The following is a 16,917-nucleotide window of genomic DNA, read 5'->3' on the forward strand; positions in this document are numbered from 1 at the left end:
AGCTGAATATTATTTCTGGCAGACTGAGCTTGTATTGTGGCGGGCCAGGATACATGTCTAATGTCTACAACAAGGTGTAGCATTATTTTGCTGCTGCACAAATTGTGTGACCATTAGGAGGCATTTAAATTTAGTTCTAAATTTTGTGCTGAACTTTCATTGTATTTTAAACTCGTTTGGCTACAGATCTATGCAAAACTAAAGTGACATAGCTTTCAAATGACCCCACAGTAGGTGTTTATGATTATATTAAATTAATGTGAAAGGAAAAGAGCAGAATTTCTATTTTTGCTGCTGCAGCTGTTTATCTGGAGACAGTTTTCTGAAGAATCTGTTTTCAGAACAGCAGCATAACAGTTTATGCAGTGTGCCTTTGACACAACAAAGATGTAGACATTTTTAAATCTCTGGAAAATCRGTAAGTCAAACAAAATATGGAAATAGAAATGGTAGATTCACAATTTATCATTCCTACCAATTTTCTGCCTCTGACTACTAGCAGAGAACATGAAGCTAGAGAACTGGCAAATGGGAAGGTCACTTTTACTTCTCCAGAGCACTTTGCAAACAGTAACTAGTTAATGTAAGAGAGAAAAAGTCTACTATATGTCACCTAAAGAATTGTTGCCCTCAGGAAATTAAAAATGTATGGCTTGAGCTGCATAGCATCTGCCTGCCTAAAGCTAGGTCTGTAAATAGTGTGGAAGACCAAAGTACTGAAACAAAGGATCACAGATGGGTCGTGAAAAGAATGTTAATATTAATTATACAGTTCTAAACAGCATACAGATCTTGGAAATCTAAGAATAAGTCTTTATTTTTAGAAGAAGATTTACCCTAGATTACATCATTTAATTTCCTATTGCTTAATGGTTATGAGTTATTACTTGGTGATAAAAGTTATATGTAGGAGTATGGAAAAGGATTATTATTCAACCTTTCTTCAGTGTTTATTTCACCATTATCTCCTTATTGTTAGCAACAGGGAGAAATAGATTGGGTAAAATGAGAATGAAGCTTCAATAAAATGGCACTTAAATACAAGTATAAAAAGTTAAACAATGTTTTTTAAACTTGAGAAATCAAGTTCCATTTTATTTAAGCTCCATTTTTTCAGTTATTCTGGGCCTTTCTATTTTTTGGGTTCTAGTCAAAACAAGAAGAAGAAGAAGGGTTGGAAACAAAAGAAAAGAACATATTTTTATTGATTTTCTAGGTCAACTTGAAAGAGTTCTGACTAGCACTTAGTATTTCATCATTTATCCAAACTGAACTTTTAAACATATCTAGACTTGCCTAAATTTGGTTGTATGTATGAAACACTACAATAAATTACTATTATTTTCATTGCATGCCACATTACTGTCAAATCCCATTTTAAGATACTCCTGGGCTTGCATCAAATGCGCTTACTTGCCGCAAGTGGGAATGTTTTGTCCTGATACTTACTCAGACTGTGGTAGTAATTCTGCCTTTTACCTACATACCACTTCCCATGATGTTACCCTGAATTTTTTGTAAAAAACAGTAAATTTACAGCACTCTTAGTTTTAGGGCCCAGTTCCTCTCTTCTCTTGTCATAAAATAGCTTTTCCTTTTGTTTGTTTATTTATTGAACAGTGGTTCAACATGTTTACATCTTGAGCTGTCCATCGAGGTAGGATCATTGGCAGCTTGTGTCTTATTTGAGAAGATTCTGTAATTAAGGGTGGCTTTAACCAGAAGTGAAGTAGAGCGGGATTTGCTGAGGGTAGACAGATAGAAATGAAACTGTTTGACTTCTCAGATCATGTGGAAAAATTAGCAAACAGCGTGACTGTGACTGAGTCCTGGTCTGAGCACACTGGTCCCATCTGTCTGTAATCACTGCTGACTGTTCCACTCAATAAAACATTTCATACTGAAGGGAGACAGAGTTGTGTTGATCAGCAGCAAATGGCTATCATGAAAATTACTATATCTACTCTGGCCCATTTCTTTTCAGCTTGGCAGCAGCTTTGGAAAAACCTGTTTATTGTCTTCTGGCAGGCATCTCTAGTTAAAAAAAAGGTCGCTACCCCTTCCTATTTTGGAAGATTGATTTTTGCTTCAAGAAGTCTTTCTCTTTTCTCCTGTCTTTTACCAGTTTGTCACTTATCCTCTCTAAAATATTCCCTTCTAGCAGTGTATCCTTACACTGCTAGAAAGATGTATAGATGCTAATAATAACATAATAATACATACATGGACCTCTGACTCAATCATTTTACATTTGAGCATAGCCAAGTGTAGTTTACTCAGTGATCCCCTTTACAGTTCCCAAATGTCAATTACAATTCATTTAATTAAAAGGCATTACTGGTCTATGAAAATGAGCTCTAGTTTGTTCAGTTTCCAACAAATGTGACTCATCACATTGCCGACTGGAGAATAAAATGGTTAGCTGGTGAGATCTAGCTCCTGATATAATGGGACTCTTTCTTCTTCATTAACCTATGCTTTGTGTGCTGAATGGATCTCTTTTCCTAAGACTTATCCTTTGATATCCTAGAAAAACATAGGAAATAGCACAGTAATCCATGACTTCAGTCTTATTTGCCAGACATTTGAAACAGCTCTTAGCAGTTAGACTTAGCTCAGTTGAAAATCTACTGCATTTTCATTGGCAGCTGTTTCAGCCTTTCGTTGTGTATTAATTACACCCTTGTGTCAGCCCATGTTGCACAACAGAACTACTTCTGCTTGTTCAGAGAACCACTAAAGAATGCAGTGTCATTAATGGCATAAGGTGCCACTCTGAATTGCAATCAGTAGCAGATAAATTTAAATATTACAAACCATTCTTCACAATTTACTTTCCTAAGCAACAGAATCAGAGGAAAGAGTTAACTGAAGTCTGGCTTTGACTTGGGATGCACCCTGGATCTTGTATGTTTGGCAGATATTGAGCTTTCTGTCAAAGGTCATTTCATGTTTTACAGTACTCCTATGGAAGGAGATGCGCAGAGATCCTGAAACTCACAAGAAGTGTTGAACAAAACTGGAAAAGCAACACCACACCAGTGTGCTTAGTTTTCATTTCTAAACATCTGGCATTTACATGTGCTTTCTCTTTCCTGCTGCTCTACAATTTAAATTATACCTGAAAATGTTACTCAACTAGGCCAAGTTAAAATAGGCTATTTTGTAAAAGCTGAAGTTGTCATTTGTACTGCACAGTTAAGGGAAATGAAAACAATTTTTCATGTGTGCACAAAGCATTCTATAGCATAGGATCACAAAGCACTCTGCAACTGGTAATAGCTTTTGCAAGAGTCTTTGAATGAGACAAAGAGCAAAGCTGAGCTCTGCTTAGACTGACAAAGTGCTGATGAAGTGCTGACTCGGTCCTTACTCTGCAATGAGCCTGCTGTGCCTTACCACTCAACATATGGAAGTGACGAAAAGGAATCTCTCCAAGTTATAGCACTGCTGCATTATTAGCACTACATGAAAAAGGACCTTTTTTTCCTGCTAAATTACTTAACATTATTGGAACTATGCTCTCAGCTATCTCCTCATTACTTAGTAATACCTAGATCTTGGGTATTGCCTTTCATTTTCAAACTTTGAGTAGTTAATTACTAGTTATATGCTCAATCTTCATTTTTTTAAACTAAAGATCGGTCTATATTGCACACATACAGTGCTTCACTCCTTTTTTCATACAACAGATACCAAAACTAAAGGCAGAGAGCTTGAGGTTTATTTGCAGACATAAAGGATGCTACTCCTAGATAGCAAACATAAACTGGCTTTGCTCCAAAATAGCGTATACTTTGGCTGTTAGCCTCAATGTACAAATGGGGACAGATGACTCATCCACCATTTCTGTGTGAGCAAAATAGAATCCATCTCAGTGGAGCAGAGTTATAAACCATGTTGCTGGAAATAAATCTAAGGTGCAGGCTTGTTTGGGCTTTTTTAACCAAATAGATAAAAGTTTGAAAATCAGTGTGGCAGGCTGTATATGTTCTATCAACTCCTAGACCAGTTAGTCAGAATAGCAGCCCATGTAGTTAACCTGCATATATCACATCTGCAGTTAGAGTAATTTTTTAAAAAGATCAATGTGAGCAGCTTTGTGTTCTAGTCTGATTCAGGGTTTGGCCCAGAGATCTATATCTTTAAAATTAAACAAAAATTGTTATTCTTATAATCAAACTTTTCATATATATTACGGCTAGAACCTATATCGTGTCATAGAGTTAAACATGTTCTGGTGGCTGAAGAATATGACTGCAAATGCATATACTGAAATGATTCAAATTGGCTATCCATTTTCCTTCTTGGAGAAACATTTCCATGTCACCTTGGCATAGATGTGATTCAATCCCCCTGCAGAAAAAAATTTCAATAATAAAGTTTATTCTAACATCATATTGTGTCTGCAAACAACCCTGAAATAGCTCCATTATCTATACTGATTGCATTTCTGCCGATTACATAACCTTTCACCAAAATCAGAATTGAGACAGGATGAAACATAGGTCAGAAAGTTCACTAGACATCTTACCTTTTTTGACAATTCTTGCCCTTATCTTTTCTGCCCTCAAAAGAGAATTGCTAGAGCAGCCAAGGATAAAACTACCTCTTCAAGGCTGCTCCCAGGTAGTGGCAGCAACTGAAAGACTGTATAAGTGCAGGTGGAGTAACTGTATTAAGTTGCAAATATTGACCTGTAAAAGTGCCCTTCCACCCCACAGTCTCTCACGTGAAGATCCATGTGAACATCATCCATCAAGCAGACAAGTTTTCAAAAGGGCTGACCACCTAGCAGATCCAAAACCCATAGCTGCCATGGTAAAACTCTGTGGGTAGATTTAAATGGACAGAACCTATTTCCTGAGAAAGTCATTTAGAAACTGCCTTCTCTTTTAAATCCTCATTAGAGCTTGAGTTCGGAGTTGGAGAGAATGAGTCGGCAGTTCTTTTTTTGGATCATGGTGTGATTTGTAAGAACAACTGCACTTCTCTATTGAATGTTTGGGAATCTGATTGAAAGCATCAGCCAACACCTGGAAAGGGAAGTTCTTAAGATACAGATTAAGACCTGCAATGGGTGGAAGGAAGTCTAGCAATAATGTTTAAATCTCTAATTTCTCACTGGTTCTGTCTGGTCTGCCTCCTGGGACATTCTCCACTTGAATGGCAGTGAAATGCTTCATAGCTGCCTGTGCAATGGGTAGGGAGAGTCCTTTGCATTTAAAGATGTAGTACTGAGATGTAGTACTGTAGTAGTGTAGAAAGATGTAGTACTGAGATCAGGAGCAGTTGGTTAGGAAAATAACACATTTTCTTTTAAAGACTGTAATTTCAGCTGCAGTTTTAGAAACTGAATGCTTTCTATGCTACAAAAGTTGTATGGAAAAATAGCTTTTTGTAAAATGATAGTGTTTGGCTGTTGTCAGTTCTTATTATTTTTAAAACCTGTTTGCCTATTAGTAATCAGTAGTGTTCCAAACAAGGTTAACAGGGATCAATCCCGAAGAAAAATTTCTTTGCCTTTGCACTAGCATTGACTGATTTGTCAATGCAGCAGATTGCATGTTGTTACAAACTTGTGCAAATATTGGCCAGTAAGTTTTCCTGCATTTCTTTGTGAGGAGGGGAGAACGAAGGAGGTGGTATTTCTGTGGTATAGAAGACATACTCCTGTGACATTATTGATGGATGGTGTCTCTAGATATAGTTCCAAAGCGAGGTTGTACTAAGGCTGTTAAAATGCTTTCCACAATTCATACTAGCTATACAGATGGCTTTTCTGTAATCTTTCTTGTCATGTGTGAAATGAGTCTATACCTCACTGACTCCAGCTGCTCTTCCATGACCATTTCTGTTGATTTGGATAATGGAGGCTGTAAAGAGTTGTGTTGTGGCAGCCTTTCCAGACTCTTGTGTCTAGCAAAAAGCACAGGACTGCCTCTTTGGATGGGAAGCTATATTTTTCCCACTCCTGCTTCAAAATCAACGGGCTGCGGATGCTGTCCTAATTACTATTTATGTTGCAAGTTTTGGTAAAATACAGTGAGATTTGACTTGCATGCTCTGTATTACTTAGTACTGGATGTTGCAAGCATGAGGAAGGTTTTCATCCATGAAAGTCATACCCTTATTTCTCTGGCTGCAAATTATATTCTAAAGCATATTTTACTGCACTTAAGCTACAAACCTATGATCCTGCAGGACATTGCAGTCACAGGTTAAAGTTCCAGCCAAAAAAGAATTGTATCTTTGACCATTTCTCTCTTTCAAGGTGTTAATCATGTACTTTGTGCTGGTGTAGTGTGTAATAAACTGTCAACAGTAGCAGACAAATGTCAGAACAGGCTGCTGACAGACCAGAACAGTCTAGCAAGTGTTATCTGCAAATAAAGCATGACTTCATTTCTTCTCTTTCAAGGAAGGAAATAGTCCCTAATGACACCTACATACCAATCAAATTGGCAGCAGGTGACTTCTGAAGCACATTTTGTGATCAACTGCTAAAATACAGTTTTTCTGGGTCATTGTAACACAGTACCTGTATGGCATGAGCACATTCTTTATTGTCTAGCTAGTATTTGTAGACACTAGTGCAAGTGCACTGAAACAGTTCTGAGATCTGTAAACTAAATTGTAATGAATTGTAATGTAATTAACTTGCTAACAGGTATTTTTGCTAATGCCTTTTACGGTATGAAATCGAAAGCATTAGTGTGTGCCTAGAGAACCATACTGCTAAGGCAAAGAATATTCCTCACTCTCTTGCACTTACATTTTTTTTAAATAATGCAGCTGTGTTCTGTCCCCATTATTACCACATTTTAACAATTGCACAACTGCACAACTGTGCAGTTAGGTGACAAGTGTGAAGCCTGGTGTAGCCAAACATTTACTTCCATGTTTACAAATGTAACTAAAAAATACTTATGCCTAAGACACTTGGATGCAATGAAGACCCTTAAATATTTGCTGCAAGGTAATTTACTTCCACACATCCAGTAGCTGTGAATAAACCCCACTGCCACTTATTAAGAGGATAGGATGGTTCATATTTGTAGGAAATCATATTTCATTTTTCAGTTTTAAGTGTGGCAAAAACTTTGTGTCAAAGGAATGCAGATATTCAGGAGCAAAAGGTCACAGGAGAGGAGCTAGTAGTCAGTCTGTTGTACTGTATCACAGATAGGGGAATATCTCAACCTTTTTTAGTTTCCTAGTTTTAAGAATACTTCAAAAGACACTTTCTCATAATTGTTCTGTTGAGTTGTTTGGTTGAGCTCCACAGCTAGGAAAAAAGTAAAGAAGAGTTATTTTTGCTAATTAATGATTAAGACTAATCAGCTCATCTTCTTCATGTCTGCCAATTCATGAGCCCAATTCAGAAAAAATAGGTTTCCTACTACCAGAAAATGTAGGAAAAAATTGCTGTACTGGTGTCCTAAGATTTTTTTACTTTTGACAAGCTAAGTTTTATGTAATGTTATTCTTTTTCAGTCATCAGTAAAGCCAATCTGAAGACAGATGATGTATTCTCCATGTTCACTCAAAGGCTGAGCACTTTCTTGAGCAATTCCACAAAGGGACATTACGTAGGAATACCAGAACAGTGTATGGGCTCAGAGCCAGTGACTGTCTAGTGTTCCATGTCATATACCAGACAGCTATAGTCTATAATACCATCCTATATGGTATTTCCTCCTAATATTCTCTCAGCTTATGACTATTTTCAGCTGAGAGAATTTCTTGAGGCCAATATGGTTTAGGAATCCTGCTTAGTACTACCAGGAGGTATCTTTTTCCATTTGGCATTCACATTCATTGCCTGAGAGCAAGCACATTGGTTCTTTCTTTCAAAAAGAAAGCAAATGTATTTTAAGATTTAAAGAGATGGGGTGAAACAAGGCAGTGGAATGTGGCTTTTTGCAACCACTCAAGTCATGGCCACTGGGACTCAGTCTCCTCTCTACCTCTTCTCCTGGAAGATGTCCCTAACCAGGAAGACGCAGGCTACAAACTTTTCTGGGATGTGAGATTGTTTCATACCTCCATGTTGAAGCAATGCCATTACACAGTAATGCTTAACAGAGAGAGAAAAAGAAATGAAAGTCAAGCATGACTCTGAAACATAGCATCTGGGAGGACAAGCTGAAAATCAGCAAGCCTATGTTCCACTCCTGCTCCCGTAACTTATTCATGTTATCTTATGACTATCTAATTCAAAGTACAACTCCCACCACTGCCTCCTGCAGACACATTTTGTAATAAAGCAGCATCTGCTTATGTACATTTTGTGTAGGATCTGATCCATTAGGCATGCTCAGAGGACACCTACTGCATCAAGCCCTGCAGGTGAGACAGACAAAGGAACGCCTATTTTGTGGATCCCATAGGACATGAGTAGGAGGCAACTGTCATGTCCTATCAATACTAAGATGCTGAGGCACATGGCCAAGGCAGATCATGAGCAGATCATTAGTCAAATTTTCATTAATAAAAGGGGTTTTATATCTTTGAGACAAGGTGACAATCAAAGAGGGATTTTGAGGGTCACAGTTTTGGAGCTTGATGTCTAAGTTCCTCTTCAGAAGCCTATAGGTTTTTCTGAATCTAGACCCAAAGCTTTAATTCACTTTAGTACTAACTATATATATTCTGTATATACATACTCACTACAGTACTAGCATAGCTTCTTTGTTCTGCCCTTTGGTATTAAGGCCAGGGAATGAGGCTTATTAATAAATCACCCCATTTGGGTCAATAGCCACATGCTGTAGACTTCACAGAGGGAGCGGTTTAATCCCATCCCTCCCTCACAGCCTGGGGCAACAGCTCCAGTCTTTTGACAGGCTGCACAATCTGCTTGGGCCACAGGCAGCTAGACCTTAGCAGGGGTGAACCTGAGGCAATTCTGGTCAGTACTAAGCAGTTGCTAGAAATTGCTTTCCATCAAAGAGAGAAGGTGAAAATTAAGTGTAAAATGATCTTTTACTCACCACTGCTTCCATCCTGCACCTACCAGAGCTTGGTTATATTTAAGACCAGTGTGTTTCACAGACCTGCGGTGGGAGGGGTGTGGGAAATTCAGTTTCTGTCTCCGGGGAGGATGGTGTGCACAAAGAAGCCTGCTAAGGTTCAGGCCTGCGCTGCTCACATCACTAATGCTTGACCTCTCCTGAAAAATGTGTAAAAGCTAGTTCTCAGGTGTCTTGCGTTTTATGGTCATTTCTACCTGTGCTAAATGGATAAAAATTCTGCAACCAGCAGCATTAATTAAGTTTCAAACAGTTTTCACTCATCTGCAGGTGTAGGTGTGATTACACAAGATTAAAGAAGGAATCAAAGTGCGTTCTTGTTATATCCTCTGAGGCAGAAACATATGTAAACACAGAACAAAAATGTTTATTGTTCTAGGCCTTCCCTCTGCTTTATCCTTATACGGTGCGCCTGAGTGTCTCAAAAACACTGTCCTCACTTATGGATCCTCTATTAGGATCAAGACACATCTGAGCAAGGATAATTTAGAGACCTGGCTGGATAGACAGACGCATGCTGATCAAATTGTCAACATAACAGCTGAGCAATTTTTTTCCTCAGTAATTGATTCAAGCATGAAGCAGTAGTAATGTAACTATGGTTTTGTTGCTGAGTTTCCTAATACTAAGTATTTGAAAAGTCAAGACATTACTTATCTCCATTTAAAAAAAAAGGAGATAGCTAAGTATGTTTGATCTAAGAGCTTATATATCACTTTTGGCTGTTTAGATTGTTTAAAGTCTTTAACTGATCTTTAACAGTATGTGTCTCAAGTCCAAAAGCAGCAAACCCTAAAATATCATGAACAGTCTAATAATAAACTTGTTTGAGCTCAGTGCTTTATAGATGATTTATAGGAGAACATGGGAAAAATAAATACTAATATCCTAAGTACTGACCAACCCCAGGCTACAGTTAAAAGCACACAGATCTGAACATCTTCCTTTTTGAATCAGTGTGGCTATTCAGCAACCAGCTCTAGAAACTAGCTATTTTAACTATCATTTAATCAACTGTATCAACTGTATCACTGTCCTGTACACTGTGGTTATAGATAGAAACACTGAGGAAGGCACAAACGAAGTGGCGAACGGACATTCTCTACCCTGCCTATTGCAGAGGTGATCCAGTTGTCCTTCTAACACTTAACTTTCTGTAGCAAACAGATATTTACTTTTCATAATCTCTTGATCCTCCATGCCATTACACTTTTTCCTGTTCTTCAGTGGATTTCAGTGCTACAGTGTTCAACAATTACTTTTTCAGATTCACTAACACTAGGAATATACACTAGAGCTTGTCTCTCAAAGATACCTACAGCTCACTGGGGTTTATCTCCATCCATAAAAGTGGCATTACTACACCAAATGTTATGGCTTTAGGTTATGAGCAGGTTTCCCTGACATCCCTACTGGTAGGTGCAGGCAATCCAGCATGTCTTTTCCTTCTGCCAAGCTACACCCATCTGTGAGTCCCTGTTCGGTGTGTATGGATGAGAATATGAAGGGAAAGCTCAGGAGGCCCCTTTGAACTCAATCCAGTCATCGCAGAGGTCTTTGAATTCAGAGTCCAATGATGTTTGAGTATCAGGAGCACTGTCAGCACTGAGCATCCAGGAAAAAAATTGAGGAGAATAACATAACTTTTCTAACAAAAGCGAAGTACTCTTTCTTTCCTGTTCTCCCCAGAGTTTCGGGGGTTATACATCCTAGAAGTGGTGGGAGCTATATATATGTGTCACCCAGCCTAAAAACTTCAATTGCTTGTGCTGTAGCACCAAGAACTTTCTGTGTCAGCACTTTGCAGTATCTGCCCTCTTGGGAAGACAATTCCTTTTCTCGCTCTCTTTGCTTTTATTTTCTCTAAGATTTGGTATTAACCAGCCCTTTTAGTTTTGTAGCATCTGCAGATCTGAGTGCCTTGCCATGTATTCATTTTTCCAGGTCACAAGCAAGTAAAAAAAGATGGTAGTGAATCTGAACACCCCAGAAGCACTCCTCTTAATAAATTTCCATCTGATTTTTAACTGTTTCCCACCTCTCTCTAAATGTTAATAAGCTAATTCTTTATCTGGCTGAATACTGACTTGTACTTTGCAACCTTAAATGTTAGCTCTACCTGAGATACTGTGTTGGAAAATATCATAAAGACCAAATACATTATGTCTGTCTCTTCACCCATATCACTTCCGATGCAATGTTCACAAACACATTAATCAGGTTTGTTAACCGTGCCTGCCCTTTTATAGTAGACATCAGCAGGCCTTGCCTGAGAATGAGATCTGTAGTTAATTTAGCAGAAAGTGATCTTTCAGAGCACACTGGAAGGCCAACAGAGTGTGTAGAGGAAATCTCTGCTGAAACAGTGGAAATGAGGAGAGACTTGCATAAAACCTTTGGCTAAGCTCCATTACATTGCACTTTGGGATGGAAATCAGATCTGGCATGAAATGAACATTGTACTAATTAGTGATATACTGAACGATCCAAGGATTTTTGTTCTGTATTGCATGGAAGCCACCACAGTGACGACCTGTTCACAAAACATGGTTAGGAAGAGAATTACATTTATTTAATGGGAATGCGAGTCATTTCACCTCTAACATTTTAGGGAAAAATATAGGAAGTATCCCAAACCCATACACATTTTACCAGTGTTCAGGTCTAGGTAAGTATTAGATAAAAGTTAATAAATCGTGTTCTTGTTTCGCTGTGTGTTGGGCCGGTGTATTCTGAGCGGCGTAGGAGTGAGCCGGCGCTGCGGCTCACGGCTGCCTCGCCTGTGCTCTGCGGGGTGCCCGCGGGGGCCGGCATGCCTGGCCCCGCGGCCCAGCCTCGCAAGTGCCACGGAGGGGCTCCGGCTCCGAGGGGGATCCCCACCTCCCGCACCCCCCGCGGCGCACACCGGCCCCGCTGCCCGCACGCCTCAGCTCACCTGGGCAGGGGGTGGTCGGCGTTGCCACAGCAACGCCCTCCCCCACTGAGGTGGTCGCTATGGCAACACTCCCGCCTGAGGCACAGCTGCCCAGAGGGAAGGGCTGGCAGAGTTGCCATGGAAACCATGTGCCCCTGAGGCATAAATAGAGGTGGTTCTGGTCCTGCCTTTCTACCCCAAAATGAAGCCCGTCCTGACCCCGGTGTGGCTCCCCTAGACAGCGCTGCCCCATCCCAGCGCCAGCCCCGCCACTGAGCCACCCCGGGCCGCGCTCCCCTCTCCCCACCACCGCCACCAGCTGCAGAGGCCTCCAGCGACAACAGCCATTAACTGCACGTGGCTGAATTGCTGTGAACCCTTTTATTTTCACAGCCACAACAGTTCGCGGGACAGCTATTGGGCAAACTGAGGTGCTGGATCTAGTGTCTCAAGGCAGGGCTGAAGTCGGACATTACTGGTTGTGCTGCTGAGGGAGCTGCTCTACGTCTGGTTGGGGGGAGATGTAGCAGGGGGTTTCGTGTGGCGGTAGATACGCCTTCTCAGGCCAGGCATGTATTATACATACGACAGAAGAAAATCCTTTTCCTCTAGAAATACCTTCTGTATTACATACTTCACACTAGTCACATTCAAAAAAAGTCCTGAAGATATGAGATTTGTCTGATGAGGTTGCTCTTGGAAGGAACTGTCTGAACCATTTCTGCAGAAAGGCTGTGGTTAGCAAATGTAGAAGAATTATTCAAAAGCCCAAATATTCCATGGAACATGAAAATACTTACAAGCCTTTTTAACATGAGTGTACTAGAAGTTTTTCCGAATACAAAACATCAAAGGTCTTGATCGCATAACTTAACAGAGTCAGTGAATCCCTGCTTATCCCTAGAATATCTGATCAAACTGACTAATTTTAAAGAATCTCTCCTCTACCACAGGGAATATTTGGGGATTTTGAATAATAAGGTAGTAAAGGAGGTTGCAGATGCAGCCATCAGTCTAAAGAAATAGAATATTGCCACTGCAGTAAATCTCAAAAAAATCTAGTTTCAGCATCACAGGATACTCACATATACTCAATATTTCACTTCTCACAGAAACATTTTAGTTAGTAAGTAATCTATTAAATACTAAATAATAAGTATTCATATTCGAGAATTTATCAGTGCTGTGAGTTTAGGACTCAGCCCAGAGTTCATGTGCATGAGATTTCAAATAGCTGTTTTGGGATACAGATTCTGAGAAGTGCGTGACTGGGAAATCTGCTGCTGCATCACCAATGAGGCAGAGACAGGCTTTCCCCTACAGGCTGAGGGACTCCACGTGCTCCTTACCTGCTGTTATATAGCTATTTTTGCTTAGCCAAGAGAAGAGGAACATGCAACTGCAGATGGCCTCATACAATTGAGGAATGTGCCTGAATCAAAGGCTTCTGAGGTGTATCTTTTTATTAGAGATACATTTCTATCTTGTCCACGAACTGCTGTTGTTCTTTAAGAGGCATTACTATGCAATTAATTGCCTGGAATGTACTTACAGAACACTAGAAATCATCCTATAATCTTTTAAAGATCATTACTCCCATTGTAGTTGGAAGGAGTATGATCATGTTTTCCAACAGGATAAAGCAGTTCCCAAATAGTCTCAAAGACAACCTTTGTGCTTTGCTCTTCTGTGTGTATACCATATAGCATAGAAATGGGCTTGCACTATGATGTAAAAAATATGCATAAAATCATTCTCCTTCACTGTACTTTATCTCTGGGGAAACAGAAACCTGTTTGTGTAAAAACCTCAAATCGTGATGTTCTCTGTATTATTGAATATATCCTTCTGATCCAGTAGATGCTTACAGTAAGAGTATACAGTTATTTCTGGAAATCAGTTGTCTAGAAACTGCTTGAGCAGAAGCTGCTCAGTTCCCATAAATTTGCTAAATCCCTTTTCAAAATTTGTCTATTCTTTTGGCTTTTACAATATCCTGTAGCAGTGAGTTCTTAAATTTGTGTTGTGTAGAAACTTTGTTATTCTTGTTTTCACCTAATGATTTAATTCTTCCAGTTTCTTCTATTGTAAAATGTTGTAAATAGGAGTTCCTTATCACCTTCTCAAGCTATTCATTGTTTTATAGATTTTAGTTATGGGCTTCTATGGTAGATCTTGCTACATACCATTTTTCTGAAGCTATGAGGTAGATATGGCTCCTCTTAAGCCTTCCTTTCTTCCTTCAAAACACTTCATGGAAATAGTGCTCGTCCTAGCTGTAACTATGAATAAAAGTAACTTCACTGCAATCAAAGTACGATGCTGTCAGAACTATGAGACATGAATTCAGTCCATGACCCTTTCCTGAAGAGCTTCTGACCTAAAATTGGGATAAGAAACCAAGGATGACTTTAGCAAGATACAGGGCTGCTAATTAAGGTGCATATATCTTCAGATGGCTCCACTTATTTAGTTGATTCAAATTTCTCAACTTAGTCTCACTAATGAGGCTGGCAAAGTGAAATGGTGTACTCCATGTTCCAATATGGAACAACAGAAGGAATCTAGGTTGGAGGAGAACAAAAATGTGCCTCAGTTAACACTTCCAGACTCATATCTAATCAGAAAAAGTCCCTAGTCCGTTAGTTACAAATTTTATCAAAGTAGGAAACTTAAGGACAAAATCTTCAGAGAGTAGCTTGAAATAAAGTGAATGTTTAGCTACCTGAGTGCTATAAGATGCACTGGCTGCAAATAACAAAGCTCTCATATTGCAGTAGGTGCATGGTCTTTGAAATATCCATCTTCCACAGGAACATCAGTATTGACAAGAAGACTGCTATAATTTAGGTACAACATAGGGGATAAATATTCATCTTCAGAAGTAAGAAAATGTTAATCTATAGCCATTTATAAATTTATTATAAAAATACTTAGCTTCAAAGTAAAAAAAAGATCTTTTAGGAGATTTTGTTTCAATACACATCAACAATTATTTCTAATATTAAATTCCACCCACTTTAAAACTGTAGAAATTCTTTCAAAACAATGCACTGAAAACATTTATAAATTAATTTAAGTGATCACAATAATTCTGGGTTATAACAACCTCTAGAAAGAGTTTGGTAGCATATCCGTTGCTATCTTGTTTGAATATTAATCATTTAAAGACTTAAATAGCATATATAGACAGAATTATATATATGAAATAATATATTTTTTAGAACTTTTATGTTGATTTTTCAGATAGCTTTGTTTATCTGCCTAAGGGATCAATGTGGCATATACTGTTTCAAATACAAATATTCAGCTCCTTCTACAAAATGAATGGAAAACAGACATTAATAAAAGAGTTCTCCGACTAAGATTTCATTCTTCTGAAACTTTTATGTGGGAAAACTGTCATTGCTGCCATCCCGCATCTAATTTGATCTGCTGTGCAGATTAAACACATTGGAATTTACAATTATACATATTTACATGTAGGGGACAGTAGATAACATCGTAAACTCATTAAAACTGATATAATAGGAGTGGAAACATCCCTGTAGTTCCACAGTAAAGGTCTCCAATAAAACAATAACTAATTCCCCAGGTATGTTTCTTTCCTGGTTCTACAATGGGAAGCACAGCATACCTATTTCTAGTCAGTAAACTTTAGGTCAATTTTGAAAGAAAAATTTCACAGGCAATTTGCAGTGTGGAGCCAGGCTACATCAGAAAGAGTAATGAGCCTCTCCTGTGCAAGAAGAGCAAGCACACAGTAATATAAAGGAAACAAAACTAAATCTGAAGTTTGAGAGCTCCAAAATAAATGAGAGCGATTTGGACAAAGAAAAAGAATAACGTGGGACACAGGTTAAAAGGGACAGACAAAGGGCTTACTACATCACTTACCTGAAATACTTTTGACAAATTGTCAAAAAGGGCTTGGCCAGCACTGACTTTGTGCTTGACTCCTCTGACTGTGCCATTTTTGCTGAGAATGTTCACCCGCTTTGTACCAAAACCCTTTTCTTTAGCGGCTCTCACTAAAATGAGCAAGTCATCCTGCTCGTTTTCATTTTCATCACACTCAGAGCCTACATGTCCATTCTGCTGTCCTTCCACTTCACTTAACCGGCTGGTTTGGTCAGTCTCTGAACTGCTGGCGTATTCAGAATCCAGAGAGTCTCCAGCTTCTCCATCGGCGTAAACCTCCTTTAGCACTCTCCCGCTGTGAGAGGAAGCAACTCGGAATCGAACTTTCCTCGACAACCTCTCACTTTCAGTCTTCATCTCGCTTTTAAACATTGTCTCGTCCATTGATATAAGCAGTTTGCATTGTTCCAGCGTGGTGCCCATTTTCTTTGCCAGTTTGTCACACTTACAACAATATCAGCGCTGTTTTCTGTTGACAAGAGTTCTCATATTAAACTAAAGAGGATTCCTAAGAACCTATACTACGGTTCTGCAGTTAATAATGAATGCGTTTGTGCTATGGTTACCTTTAAACTAGAACTTGTAAAATGATATCAGCAATTAAATATTAAAGAGCCTTTGTGTAGTTTTTAGCACTAAGGAAGAAAGGAAGAAAAGAAGAAATTATATTCATTGATTAAAATCAAAATTCAAACCCCTACCTAATAAAACCAATAATAAAAATTAAATGAGTTTACATGAAGACAATTTTGTTTGCTGAGAAAGGCAAAAAGGAAGACAGAAATTTCCACAAGATTCGCAGTGTCAGAACTGTACATGAACGTTGCATCTGAGGTGAAAATTGTGAGCTCAAGCGCTGAAGAGGAGTCGATGATGGGCACATTTCTTTCAGTACAACACTTCAGGTGCCTCCTGGTCGGATCTCATTCATGGGCTTTTGACCAAAGTTTGCTCTCTGTATAAAGCTTACAGAGAGTAGGAGGAGAGCTATGGCTCAGTGCTTTGTGATGCTGGCCTTTTCACACATGCAAGCAGACTGGTAGAGCA

General features: G+C 39.0%; 1 protein-coding gene across 1 annotated transcript in view; it reads right to left on the reverse strand.

Moving 5' to 3' along the window:
- Nucleotides 1-16,242, reverse strand: part of GRXCR1 (glutaredoxin and cysteine rich domain containing 1) — a 41,684-nt gene extending 25,442 nt beyond the window's left edge. The window contains exon 1 of the mRNA XM_026074728.1: nt 15,847-16,242. Within this exon, the coding sequence (XP_025930513.1) occupies nt 15,847-16,242 (396 nt within the window). The remainder of the gene's footprint in view (nt 1-15,846) is intronic.
- Between the last annotated feature and the right edge of the window lie 675 nt (nt 16,243-16,917).

Source organism: Apteryx rowi, unplaced genomic scaffold (genome assembly GCF_003343035.1).
Source record: "Apteryx rowi isolate R43461 unplaced genomic scaffold, aptRow1 scaffold_398, whole genome shotgun sequence".
NCBI classification, from domain to species: domain Eukaryota; kingdom Metazoa; phylum Chordata; class Aves; order Apterygiformes; family Apterygidae; genus Apteryx; species Apteryx rowi.